Source organism: Pelecanus crispus, chromosome 5 (genome assembly GCF_030463565.1).
Source record: "Pelecanus crispus isolate bPelCri1 chromosome 5, bPelCri1.pri, whole genome shotgun sequence".
Classification (NCBI taxonomy): Eukaryota; Metazoa; Chordata; class Aves; order Pelecaniformes; family Pelecanidae; genus Pelecanus; species Pelecanus crispus.
The window spans coordinates 79,185,416-79,200,042 of NC_134647.1; the positions used below are offsets into that span (position 1 = coordinate 79,185,416).

At 39.2% G+C, this 14,627-nt stretch overlaps 1 protein-coding gene across 1 annotated transcript in view; it reads right to left on the minus strand.

Annotated features, from left to right (window-relative positions):
* TGFBR3 (transforming growth factor beta receptor 3) overlaps nucleotides 1-14,627 on the minus strand; it is a 109,407-nt gene that overhangs the window by 9,067 nt on the left and 85,713 nt on the right. Inside the window, exons 7-13 of the mRNA XM_075711390.1 lie at nucleotides 12,613-12,802; nucleotides 11,038-11,363; nucleotides 10,005-10,154; nucleotides 8,119-8,250; nucleotides 7,695-7,862; nucleotides 4,658-4,957; nucleotides 3,699-3,819 (exon numbers count right to left, since the gene is read on the minus strand). Coding sequence (XP_075567505.1) covers nucleotides 3,699-3,819; nucleotides 4,658-4,957; nucleotides 7,695-7,862; nucleotides 8,119-8,250; nucleotides 10,005-10,154; nucleotides 11,038-11,363; nucleotides 12,613-12,802 — 1,387 coding nt within the window. The remainder of the gene's footprint in view (nucleotides 1-3,698; nucleotides 3,820-4,657; nucleotides 4,958-7,694; nucleotides 7,863-8,118; nucleotides 8,251-10,004; nucleotides 10,155-11,037; nucleotides 11,364-12,612; nucleotides 12,803-14,627) is intronic.

The window sequence follows — 14,627 nt, forward strand, 5'->3', positions numbered from 1 at the left end:
TCATCTGACTACTCACTAATCATGAACATGAGATACCAGCATGATAAATCACCAAAACAAAAAAAAGTTAAAATCAAACATTGGCTGTCACCTCTAAAGAAAAGGTGGTATTATGGCATGATACACACTGCTTTGTCCAAATTGCATGAATGTGTGTTGATTCACACTTCTTCCTGAGTCCTACTTGGTATTCTGTCTTCGAAGTCGGGTAGGGTTTTTTTGTTTGTTTTGTTTTGTTTTTTAATTATAGATAGGTAATAAAAGATCATAGCTATTATATCAAAGCTGTTATTCTTGGCAAGAATATCAAATATCATGATCATTATCAGCATGTAACAGAAAGAGACAAGTAAACATATGTTAAAAAATGAAGAATTTTCCCTTCTCTTGCTTAACTGGCTTCTCTTATCTTTCTCCAAGAATGCCACCTCAAGCAGAAGAGCCAGAGATTCTGGCTTCAGACCCGAGGACCTGTTTGGTTAGCTGCAGTTTGCATCTGCAGTAACCTAGGGATCTCATTTAAATTCTGGCATATCTGAGCGTGTTCACTGCAACAGCTGTAAAAGGATTTGATAAGACAGTGTCCCAATACTTGTTTTTTGTATCTTTAGCAATTGGGGGGGAAAAAAAAAAGTTTAATTGCTACATAAACATAGCAGCTCAAAAATACTGAAAATAAATATATTTGTTTATTTAAAACAATCTTTAATCCAAGGCTAAGCTTCTAACTTCTAAAACCCAAATGGCAGCACTAAACTGCCAGCAACATCCTATAAGATCATTAGGCTCCGAGACACGTGTGCCTACAATATCCAAAAAAGCATTTTATTCTTAAACTGCATTACTGTCACTTGTTCTAACAGGAGTATCTCTTCCAGATCACTCTTGGCAGGATGGTAGGAAACAGGTGGAACAGTAGTAGGAAACAGGTGAGAACGCGGGGTGGGGGTGTGTGTGCACACACAAATAAGCTGGAAAGTCATCAAGCGCACATAACAGCAACAGCATAACTGAGTGTAAGATTTGTGAGGTGGGCTGGACTGAAACCAAGGAGCACTGAACAGTACAAACATGGGTAAGGGCACTATCAGATTGTCCAAACACTCCACTAGCATGTCCCAAGTGCCAAGAAAACGCCTTCTGAGCTGAGGGGAAAATGAATTTTCCATGCTCATTCTGGCATTGGCCTCTCTGTAGAGAATATTAAGTCTGCTAATTAGTGATAGGCTGTGTAGCCCATTATCAATTCTCCCCAGCGATCCAGTTCTTACACGGATTTTAATGTGGGTTGCTCAGAGCAACACAGAAGCAGTGGGAATCCTTGAGGTCCAGGAAAAGCATCTAATTTAATAACATCAGCAGCCAGCCTTTAGAAATGATCACGATTTTCTATACCTTTGTAGGGTAGAGGCATTTGTTAGCTGCTCACTTGACCTCCTTTCTATGACCTGTCTGCTTTTGCTGTAGAAATAATAATCTAAAGTTTCCACACTTAGCAAAAATCTGAGCAATGACATTGGTAGATTATTTCAACAGAAGAATACGTGTTTCCTAACATTTAAATGGCTATCCAGATGCCTTTCATTGAAGGGGGGGGGGACGGGACTGTGCGTGTGAAACGCTGGAACGCAAAGGAAAAGAACGTGACATGAAGTGAGGTTTTAGACACTTCCATTGGGATCCACTGCAATAATGTAAGCAACAGAGCTTGTAAATAACTAAGAAAATGAGGAGGGGAGGAAGAGTTATTCTCATTTAGGTATGCAGTTGTGATTTCTATTACAGCCAGTGACAGTCCTAAGCTTATGTCTGAAGAAAAGAAGATGACAACACCTTTGAAACGACCAGTTTGTTCTGACTTTTGAAACGCCAAGCGCATGACTTCTACATTTGGCTTGGAGAGCAGATCCAATGGCAGTAAGTCGCACAATATGGTTTACAACAACAAAAGCTGGCCTGTTCAGATGAAAGAAGAGGAAGACCAACACCTCCGAGATGTAAATTCTCCTGTTCAATAATGCGATATAATTTCTTCTCCCAATCTTTGGTTCACGTATTGGCCAACAAGGGCATTTGGCTTTTAAAAAGGGGTTGCTTGATTCACTGCAGACCAACTGCACAGCAACAAAGCTACGTTGTTAATGTGCCACTTTGTATTATGCCTGAAAGCTGTGATATGCTGGGGAGATTTCCACCAACCATCCCACAATTAGACTAAATCACCCACAATGCAACAAAATACTCCATCACGCTGTTGTCTTGTAACTAATCTTTATAAATTTAGCTCGTCTTTGCACACTAAGACCTTGTGCCTCTGACAAAGACAACATTCTGAGCGGAGCCCGAGACGGGAGCTGCGCACAATGCTCCACACATCGGAAGGGCAAGAGAGCTCAGAGTACAAGTCTGTTTATTGAAAGCTGAACTTCAGTTGCAGGATTTACTCATTCCCAATAGAATAACCACTGGAAAAAAATGAGAGCTTTGCAAAAAGAAAAAGCGCAGAATCAGGCCCAAAGCACAGTTTTAATTGTACCACATTGGCAGATCAAATACTTGCCTTTAGTTCATAGTGGATTTGATCTGTATTAACAAATTTGTAAAAAAAACTAAACATGAGCTGACTTGCAGAATTAAACAGAAACAGCTGTTGCTTATGTCCCCTAGCAATGCTGTATGGTACTTTAAATTGTCTGAAGATGAAAAAGCACACACTGTACAATGGAGGTTAAATGACTTCTGATCCTCATCCTTTGACTCTCCCCAAAAAGCATTTCAAAAGTCAAGCAGCCTTTGGACACAATTGGAAGATTTTGATGTGCATGTGGAAGCCACTGAAGCTTCTGATTAAAATGCCATGCTAATATAAAAAGGAAAAGATAATGCACATATATTTTCTTCTACAAATGCATCAAAACATGACTGATGCTGTTGTCAGAGGGATTCACTAAGAAAAACTTTCAAATTAAATGAGACTGTGAAAAGAGTTCTTATTTCCCATCACTCACAGGGCAGATTCTTAAGCTAGAGTATATTCTCATCATGCTGTTTGGCATTCTCTCATAATGCTCTTCACCCTTTCCAACTCCTTCTACCAGTTACTAGCCATACTCGCGGTTTTTTCCATAAAGATTACCTAATCAAACAAGCCCCACCAACGTGGAGCTAAAATACCTTTGCACGTCTCGTCTTTTGCTCTTAATAGTTTAACAGTCTAATGAGTCTCTCTCTGTTGGCCACCGCTTTGCTTTACAAACTTACAAGGCTTTAGCGTCCTCAAAACTTTGTAATTCCATTGTCTTTGTTCCTAAATATATATTTACAGGCAGAATAAAGAAATGATACAGCAGGGAGCAGAGCACTGCCTTTGATCTCTGGGCAACAAGAAGTTGCTGGAAGCGCCACTGCTATATTCATACTATGAAACACATACTGTTGTGTACTACAGTATTCCCTTCTCAATGTCTGGCAAAACCATGTGTCCAGAGATCAATAAAGACAGTTAAAAACCAGCAATGAACTGCCATGATGATTGCTGCCAGGGAAATGTCTAAACAAATAATATCTTACAAACACAGTATCACCACAAGATTATACGATACCACATACTTGCAGTACTCCCTCATTTCAAGCGGCTTTATGTTACACAGTATAATATATATACAGCTTTATCAAACGGTTCAAGCTCATTTTCATACCTTCTGGTCTTCCTTCATGTGTTATTACAACAAGGGGCTTGGTGAAGGTTTTCTTGTTGTGCATCATGGCCAAGATCATATCCACATTGAGAGAGGTGCAAGCTTCATCAGGAGGAATGCACTGAGGGTGGAAAAACCAGTGTGTGAGGTCAGAGTCACTCGTCTGCCAGGATAGCTGTTCCAGCTGCACAGTTGCCTCAGCATCAGCTTTATCCTGGATTATTTACCAAAAAAAGAGGAGAACCTCCAAACGACCCCTGGCAAAGGTAATTCTTAGCTCTGCTTCAGAACGCAAGGTTTGCCTCCATTAAGGATCCTCTAACCTTCATGAGAGTGTTACTACTGAACTTAAACAGTAGTAATTATTTTCAGTATAAATGTTTTTTAAAAATCTGGTAGCCAAAACTGTAGCCACCTACACATGTTGATCAACAATGACAAATCATCTTTAAAAAATGCATTTTAAGGGGACTGTGCATAAACCCCGAAGTAAAAACAAATTCCCAATCCTTAGAACACATTCTTTAACAACTAATTTACAGCCATTTCCATTAGTTATAAAGCAAAAATTGGCAATTCTCTTTTGAAACAGTCAGATTGCAACATTATCTGATATTATGCATGTCTTTGGAAATTAAAGCTAACATTGTTTGTACTTTGGATATGGATGTGATACAGATAACAAAGATAAATCTGAAACACTTACATAATAAAAAGCAATTTCTATTTATCCTGTGTAACCACTTAATGAAATTTAAACAGAAACTGTAAATTATGCAGTCAAAATGCATAGCATCACAACTCTTATCTATTAAAATCTTGAGCTTAGACCTATCATGTTCATTACATCAATTCCACAGAAAACCATTTAGTCACTTCAAAGTTCAGCTAAAAAAAAAAAAAAAAAAAAATCTTACTTTCACCTAAATCAGAAGTTTAGACTTTAATAAATTACTGACCTTTGGCAGTCCTTGAGTATCTTTGTCTTTATTTGTACACAAAGTCAACTCACAGTGAAGAAAGAGCAGTGAGATGTTGAACATTGGTTTAAACACAAAGCTAAATCTTTTTTTGTCCTTCTGTGCATGTGGTATCGGAAAGTTCACCTTCTCAATGCTGTAGAATTTAACGGATTCATCTTTAGGACAAATGTTTTCTATAATGGTGTAGTCAGACATTCTATCTGGATTTGAAAACGGGGAAACAAAGCACGTTTGAATGGCAAAGCCCAAGGATCTGTCAGCTTTAGTCACAGACACCTGCATTAAAAAGAAAGAGACGGTAAGATCTCAGAAATGACATTTTTAGTTGACATTTCATTAACGTTTTCAACAGTTTTTAAGCAGTTTTCCAGTGCCACTTCCAATCTGAACTATTTTGAAGGCTAAATGTTAAGGGTAGACTGTCAAACCGAGAGACAGAAAATCTGTGGTTTTGCTGTTTAATAGCATAACCGTGCACAAAGACAGCAATCCCTTATCTTTCTGAAAGCAGATGAAGAAACCAGTCCAGATGAGCCACGTAGTTAATGACTGCGGCCGCCACCTGAGATGGCACTGCTTCCCGCAGACACACAGACTATGACAGAGCTGTATGAAGTTAATTACTAATTCCATGTCTTTGTATCTGTGAAACTTTAATGAAAAAGAAGAAAGAAAAGGAAAAAAAAAAAGCAACAGTGACAACAGAGAACCCACCCCCAGCCAGGAGAGGAATGCAGAGGCAGAGAGGAGGTCATGGTCTGACGTGTGGGTGGCATTCCTGGACTGGGGGGGCAGGGGAGCCTCCTAAAAAGCCGTAATTTCTTATGAAATGATCCTTTTAGTTTATTTTAAGTCTGAAATTCATATTCTTCTATGAAAAATAATTCAGACTGCAAACTTCCAGGGCACTGATGTTGTTCAGCTGGACTGGAATGCAGACAACAAATGCTACAGAATAATTAGGAAAAAAATTTAAATGGAATTTGTAACAAATGAAGCATGTTGCTCTTAATAAATAACAGAAGTGTTGTGCCTTCCCATTAACACTGCCTGGTGAAAACAGTTCCACAAGAAATAATTTTCTTCTTAGAAGAAATGTGCCTTAAATGTGTACTTAATCCATATGTGCTACATGTATATTTAAGGAAGAGCCTGCCAAATTTTCCTGTGGTCTACACAGAAATTTTGGGATGCTATGAGTTGTGCAGTGAATAAAGGCATTTCTCATTTTTTTTCTCTCCCTTATGTGAGCGGCAATCAAGTTATAGATGAAGGGATGTGCTGACGCATCTAAGCAAGAAAGTCCATCTTCTAAAAAGAACACAAATAAAGAATGATGAAAGTCAAGCCACAGATACTGACAAGTAAACAAGCTGATGGTGTAAACTAGTTAAAAAAGAGATTACGTCGAGGACGACAGGCATACTACAGTATCATGAAGCACCATCAGGTAAATAAAAGGATGAATGATATCTCAAGGAAAGAAGAAAACTACAGGAGGAAGGTCAGACCAAAATATGATGAGAAAATGACAGTAGTGAATAAAGAAAAAAAAAAGCGAAAATATTCAAATAATAAAAAAAAAAACAAACCACATTTTTAGCAGAGAAAGAAAAGGAATTTAGAGAGTTCTTAAAGAATATGACCTAAGCAATTTATTGACCAAAAAACCAAAATATATTTGTTAATAACAAAATCAAAACAGAAACAAAAATGGAAAAAAAAGAAAAAAAATCTGTTTCAGCTAAAAATGGAGTCACAGAAGTTCAAAACTGATACAGATTTTCCACTGTGCAAGAAGGAGAAACAGAAAAAAAGAAGGCTTCTGCCAGGACAGGTGATGAAGAAATCAGAACATCTGTCTGAATAAACAGCTCCAGAACCAGACAAATACAGAGAGCTTGGAGCCAGGGGGATTCATCCCAGAGAGCTGAAGGAAGCAGCTGTTTTTATCCAAATGAAAAAAATAATGTGTCTTTACAAACGTATTCTTACCGAGTGTGACATACTTTCTTTTTGCTTCAACTGTCTTAAGGACTTTTCACTGGGTAGAGAATGAGGAAGAGACACACGCACTGAAACAATGAAAACCCCACCGATGTCCAACGGGCCACTGTGCTTATCATATGCAACGTGGGCTCACAAAGAGGAATTCACTTGGGCAAGAGAAACATGGCACAGCCCTGCTTCAGTCAATATACTCATTTTCCTGGTCTTGTAAGCCCATAGCTCACCAGTCCTTGATTTACTCACATATAAACTGGTGATACTACCTCATTGCCAATGTTGTATTTATCAATGCCTACCATTATTTGAAAAATGGAAAATTCTGTTCACATGACTCTCTTTAGAAATACTGACTGTATGGGTTTGAAATTCCCCAGATTTCATAAGCAGCTTAGCAACACATGGAAATATTACCAGGTCCAAAATGCACCTGAAGCCGAAGGTACCTGCCTGTTGACTTTGCTGTTCTTATTTATCTAAAGCGGTGAGATCTCTTCTGTGATAGCATTCAAAAGGATTGTAACTGGTGTTTTTAAGTGGATCGGAGAGAGATCAGAATCTGTATTAACTTTGTAACCCGAGAAGACTAGCATATGGAAGACAGACACTTGTAACCATTTTTTCGCAAGGCCACATCTTTCAGATGAGGTTCAGCCATGTTACCCAATAAAATGAACCCTGAACTCTGCATCAGGAAACGCCAGTTCAGAGCAAGAGCTAAGAGACCACCTTTTAAGTTCTGCACAGAAAAGCAGATTTGGCAAGAGTGACCAATTTACCTTGTAGTTAAATTCATCCATTTTGCAGGAATCCTTTGGTTTTGACCCAAAACATGGTCCCGCTTTCTACCCCACGGTTTCTGTTCTGTGCAGCCACCAAAGTACCTACCCGTCTGCCTAAAGCAGCTGTACAACGAGACCTTTCAACTGACAAGAACAGATTTGGCTCCGATGCACGGCCTTACAAAATGCTTCTGTTAGTTTGAAAGCCTTTTTCAGTTTGTTACCTCTACATATATTGGCCCATTCTCAGCAACAGAGAAGAGCCCTTGGGAGGGAGCAAGGAACAGATCTGTTTTGTACAGCTCCATGTTGAAGGTCACATTGGTGATGTGCGGTTCAGGAGGCCAGAACATGCCTCTGTCATCCTCTGGCTGGTGCAGCGTGCAATTAAACTGAAATGAAAAAAACCAATACAAATACATCCTGAGTCAGGAGTGGTAGCTGCATAAGGACAAATTTGGAGTGTACAGTACAGGCCCACCCACGTTACGTCTACTCAGTGCAAATCTTCAACAGGGTCACAAGAAATACAAGCGAGAAATGCGTTAAAAGACAAATTAATTGCTATACAATTAATGTAATTTATGTGAAGTGCCTATCACAGTAGGCATTTCTCTGTTGTCAGGTGCAAACCCGAGAGTAACGTACCGCGATTGCAGGCCAGCTCAAGAAAGCAACATCTCCCTCGTCAGCATCCCCTGGAAATCCATTATCACCTGATTCCATGTCATCATCATCAAAGCCGCTGCTTTCAGCTGGTGATGACAGCTGAATGACAATCTGCACAAAAGGTATTGTAAATGCATAAAATTAGGTGATAACTGAGCACTCTCTCTTCATGGTTATTATTTTCTTCTCTCTTTGGAACAATGAAAAGGCCAAAAGAAGTGCACCAACTAAGCAGAAGGTGAAAGCATGTCTTAAACAGGCTTGAGCTTAGCGTGTAAGATACATAGGTTTATATTTAGAGAATGCCTCTTTGTTTCCAGAATTCAGAGCCAGCAAAGACACTAGTCTGGGTGCTGGTGTCTGAGTGAGCACCCCAGCATTTCCATTCTATTTCTGGTATTTCTATAACCAACACTGAAAAAAGAAATGGCTTTCTAAAGTGATTTTTTGCAGCTTACAGTTTTCCTTAATGCACTTACGGAAAACTCACTGAAAGCGTTAGGGTCATTAAAGGATTTTCTCTTCTATCATTTGCGTATTTTTTTCAGAGATATACACCCAAAGACATGATCTCCCTTTCTTCATTTTTCCCTTCTTTGTTCTCCTCTGAATTTCTACTGAATCCCTCTCCCTCCTTTTTTTCCCTCCTTTGCACACTTCTCCATTTCTTCACCTGAAAATTCCCATTTTTGTTTTCCAATGTTCTGCACTCTGCTTCTGTATGCCCTGCAGCTCCTCAGCTAGTCCCCTCCCTTCCAGGACTTCTGCTAAGAAGTGACATATACACTCTTTGAGACACTGCTGCATGGTGTTTATTTTTTAGGAGAAATGCTCCCAAATTCTGAAAGATACCATACATGATTCGGAGTTTAAGTGAGTAGTCAAGACTATTAAAAGACATGATGGAGGAAAGAGAGGAGGCAAATATCCATTTTAGTTTGGGCCATAATAGAATATAGGGACAATGACAGTATTTAGCACCAGACACATGCTATCCTCTAGTTTGGAGATGTTTCTATCCATGGTCTTGGTTTGGGACTGTTTCTAAAGTTAGGTGCTACAGACGTGCCAGTATAGAACGGTTTTAACCAGGCAGGCTCAGATCAGATTGCCTTAGCTGTGTTTGGGTTGGACCACAGGCTTTCCATCATTTGCCAAGTTTACTTCTATGTACTGGAAAGCTCAGCAAGAGAAACGTGTCATTACTTTCCAACCCAGATTAGCTGCACTGTACTCAAGTTTATAAACTGAGTCAGTCTGGAAGCAGTGACTTAGAACTTAAGTGGGCTCCTTATCATCATCACTCATATACAAGTACTCGAGTCCCTTCATCACGTACATCAACTGATAGTAAATGTGAATCCCAATTGTAAGAGAGAAGCAAATCTCTTTTCCTCACATTTTGAAGGCCTTTTTCACACACAATTCTTGAAGAAAAAATTTCACTTAAAATAATTCAGCATATGAATTAAATGGTGTTGCTTTGTGCAATCACAAAACTTCATTCCTTTTCCTCCTCACAGCTATGTAGTACTGCTTATGTATGGGTACATCAAAGCTGCGTAGGGAAAGCTGGTGCAACTTCTCCGATACTGGTACAGATGGTCCCCAAAGTGCAGCCATGCAGTTTTGTAAAAGCATTTAACTCCAACTCCTCCTTTTTCCTTTGGGATGTTATCTGACCGCAGGAGCACACTGAATGCACACTCCTTGAATACAGGGGCTGTAGCGGCAACTAGGTTTGAGCTAGACAGGAAAAGATCAGGATGCCTCCTTTTTGCTAAGACTCAAGCTAACTACAATGGCTTCCTTGTACCACTGTGATGTGTGGTGCAGAAGGTGGCTCCTCTTTGTAAAATACTCACAGAGTTAAAATAAACAATCTTGTTCAAGATATACGCTGTCCGAGTCCCGCATTTGTTCAGCGAAGACTCCAAAATGAAATGGGTACCATTCATCCTGGCTTTGCAAGAGTGATCCAGCAGCGAGAGTTCTGTCCTTGTGTAGCCGCTAGCCTGAAACAAAGGCGCTTTGTAAGTGGCTGAAACACAATTGTGTTAGGCTCTTGCTTAAAGTGCAGCTCAGAGTACTGTTCATGACTGCTGATAGGAGGAAGTGAAGTTCATTGTACTGACATCCAGGGAAGGTCACTCTCAAAACGCTGCTATACATGACAGACAGGGAGTAAATGTAACATGGAACAATGAAAACAACAGGTTCGTTATTAATCTGCTGATTAATAATGCTGACTCTGTTTGGCCTGAAATGAGCTAAAAATGCTGTCTGTATCAGGCTCTTTTCCACACTGCAAAGGGACACAAGCAACCTGTCAGCTGGTAGATGGTAAAGACAGATCTATCCAGGTCTCATACAGCTATCAAAAGCAGCTTCTTTGTACTTTGGAGATTAAAAACTCAGACTGATGGTTGAGTAATTTTTTGACAGAACCAACCCTGTAAAGCTTTAATCAGAAATCCCTCTACAAACTACTGGATTGTTGGGAAGACGAAACACAACCCTGAGTTATAGCAAAGAATATCTACAGTATAGTTTCCTCACCAAACTATTTTTGAGGGGTTGGGCAGGGATGGCTGTAGATCTTAGAATGTTTATTTTTTCAATACAAATAGGAAAAATTTCTTCACCAAAAGGGTTATTAAGCATTGGAACAGGTTGCCCAGGGAAGCAGCTGAGTCCCCATCCTTGGAGGTATTTAAAAGACATGTAGCTGGGCGCTCAGGGGCATGGTTTATTGGTGGACTTGGCAGTGCCAGGTTAATGGCTGGACTCGATGATCTTAAAGGTATTTTCCAACCTAAATGATTTTACAATTCTATGAAATAAAATGGTCTGCCCAAAAAAGCCTGCCCAAATTTGAGAATAAGAGATCACACCAACCTGCAGAGAGTCTTTTTCTACAGCTACTGTCATGACTTTGTCATCACACTTTATTGACAGGGCTACATCAGCACTGCCCTGAACCTCTTCCGGTTCTTTATGTTTTGAGAGGGAATGCTCAAAGTCATGATTTATTAATGTATCCACTGAACCCCTGGATGGGAAGATTCCTTCTCCCACTGTGTCATGTCTTCCTCTGTTAATGTGAAAAGGAAAAGTCAGGCCATCACTTAATGCAGGATTCTTTGGAGCAGGCAGTGGGTTAGCAGCCAGCAATTCTGTCAGCTCTGGAGGAAGGGAATGGTCTTCTTCATCATTCATCTCTTCTAAAAAAGGAAAAAAAGAACATTAGGTTATTCAACATTTTTCCTAAAAGTATTCAGAACTAATAGTTTTCATACAAAAAAAGTATTATCCAGAAAGGAAGCTCTTGAAGGACATCCAAAGATCCAAAGCAGCGCCTTTGTACTTTTCAGGTAACTAGACACAATTCCTCCACTAAGGGTTCAGTTGTTACTGAAGCATCTAATCTTGCTATATTTAGTTCCTGCTAGAAATCTGCCTCACTAAGAGTTGAAAACAAGCTTTGAGGAGTGGGCCCATTATAGGCAAAAGGCAACCACAGAGGTAAAAGAAACATCACATTCAGCAAATAAACTATTTTAGTGCTGCTGAAATAGCCTAGGTGTAAATTGTTGGGTGAAATTCTTCCATTACCTGCCCCATCACAAATTCAGTCACTCCATTGCTGTGGAACTACTTAGATAACTAGAGTGAAGTTAAACAAGAGTTAACTTTATATTGAGTAAATGAGAACACTATCTATCTCCTGGGCTTATACACATGACTGCTTAAGGCAGAAATCTCAACGTCTGGCCCAAGCCGATAATTATCTGTAACCCCTGAGAGTGCAACTGATAAAATTCATGTGAATATAAGCTTTATCAAAACAGCTAAACAACATTTTTAGTGGTTGAAATTTAGAATTAGTGTAAAAGCAGATGCAACTCCACTAGCTTCAAGCGACCCAGATAATCTTTGCATCAGCAATGACTTCGGCCAAATAACTAAATTTTTTTTCATGGTTGTATTTGTTCAGTTCAGTCAGACTTTGCCGGTAAGCCAGTTTTGTCTCTAAACAATTTAAATGTTCCTTTAATTGTCTCAAGGAAACGCTATGCTCATACTTTTGGGAAAAAAAAAAAAATAAAAATCAAAGCTGGATTTATTAACTAACAAGGTATCCAGTTGCTGACGTCCATTCCAGTGAACACTGAGCATGGTCAGCTATAACAGCTTGTGAGTTGGATAAACTATAACCATTTAATTCCACCAACACATCAGGAAATAACACAATTTGCCTGGACTTTTCTCCTCAAAAAGTCACAGAATTTTTTTTGTTTTTTTTAACCAGCATTCATAGATATTACCAGCATTATTGACAATGAGCAGTGAAAGTAGTGCGACCCCCAACAACAAAGCTTCAAAACTGAGAAAGCACCTTTCAAATCATCATATTCCTGGAAATACAGGATATATTTTTTCTATATGCTAAAAGTCCATCTTCAAGCTTACCTGTATCTTCAAGTTGCAGATGGAATCTGTTAGCAACAGGGGCTTTTGTGTAGGAAGTAACTGGGCTGTAGTTATGCTCATAAGCCCACCTGATCAAACTCTCATGCGATGAGGGAATACCAGGTATTACTGATCTACTCATAGTCATGGATCGTTCTGTTTCCTTTCCAAAACCAATACTATTCGATGTCTGCAAACAAAGAAAAACTTGGTTCACGATTTGCCATTTAAAACTTGGTTCATGATTTACCATTTAAGGATACTTAAAATGGAATAGTGACACTGATTGAACATGGGTTTTACTCTATTTTACTCTATTAAATAACAGCAGACTGAGAACACCTGGGAAATAAACCAAACTCTGCCACCTTAGGCACAGAACTGCCGCACACATGGAGAAAAGCCCCCCCGTCCTCCCAGCCTCTTCCTGGAGTACAATAAATCAAGGTAGTCAGAAACCGTTAATCCCTAAACGAGGCAAAGACGTATTCACAGCCATTTGTAGAATGCTGTATTTTCTTCAAAACTGCGTTGAAAAGACTTCTAAGGTGGGGTGAACTCAAGATGACAACTGATTATTCAAATGTCCCCTTCATTTCTTTTGTTAGAGCATTACTTAAGCTACATATGGAAAAACCTTTGTTGAAATGAGCGTTACTGAAAAAGGCAAAACATAGCATGCTCATGAAGTAGAGCTGATATCAGCTAACGCTTTAAAGTCAGCTGGCACCGAGGACAGCCTGTGCTTCTCTGAATGAGCTTCATACTAGAAATGTTGTGTGCCTCCTGCAAAATGTTGAGTATGTTAAACAGGACTGAATTAAATGCTTAACACAGCGACAAGTGACAGCATGCATGTTTATGCAAGGCCAAAGTACTTAAAAGACAAGATATACTTTCTGCACATAAATAAAATTTTAATTTTAATTAACAACATGAGTTTTACACAAATACGTCGATACAGCAAACTCATAAATACACTTGCCGACCTCTTAGTTTTATTATTAAATAATTACAAATAACGGCTCGTCAAAGTTGGCCATGGAATACATGAGTCATGCAGTCAGTTAGCTTTTGTTTTACTGTAAGCATTTTGCAAAATTTCAAATTTTCTTGTCCAAATGGGCAAGTCAAAAGCATATAACAAGCATCTCTAGCTGTCAGAGGGGCAGTTAGAAAATATTCACTGGTATTACACTTTACCTTGCTTTTAAGTGCTTGACATCTGAAACTTAAACATGTATTCACACAAAACTAAAGACATATATATTTATTTTTACAGTCGCAAAATTACTATTATCACTGTTACAATCACATCGACTACAGCACAAGCTGAATATGCCCATAGCAGGAAAGGCACGACGACCCACTTTTCAACGATTACTGCAATGTGTTGAAAAGTGCAAAAGAATTGCACATTCTATATGCAGATGATACCATTGAATGCTCTACAACAAACACTTTCATTTCCATACCTGCTTACCTTCTCCATCATAGAGGCTGCTTGTTTGTTTGTTTTCTTTTTTTTTTTTTAAATCCCCATTGGTTTCCCTCAACGTGAACAAATCTTAATTCTCTCTCACTCTAGAACGTCAAAAGATTGATTGTACCGATCCCTTTTGCTCAGATAGCTTTTAGACAGTGGTCGTACGGACCTGCTACCCAGCATCACAGAGCTCAGCTGCGCTTCGGTACCTGACCTCAGAAACAGAGCTTTTGAACCAAAAGGTGAATAAAGCTCAGAGAGTCCCGAGGGAATGGCATAGTTTACCTTTAGCTCCCTCCCTCAATTCTTCCTAACAATCCAGTTCTGCATCCTTTAAACACTCACAGCTTCACAGCTGAAGTTAAAGAGAATTTTAGTTTCAGAGTGTCTGGTTTGAGGATGCTGTTACCAGTACAGTTATCAATGACTAGCAAAGGCCACTGAAGATAAGAAACAAAAAGGAAGCAATAGACATCCTAATTTTAGTGCCTTATTACTGTTTTGGATCAAATAATCTTTTATTCTTCAA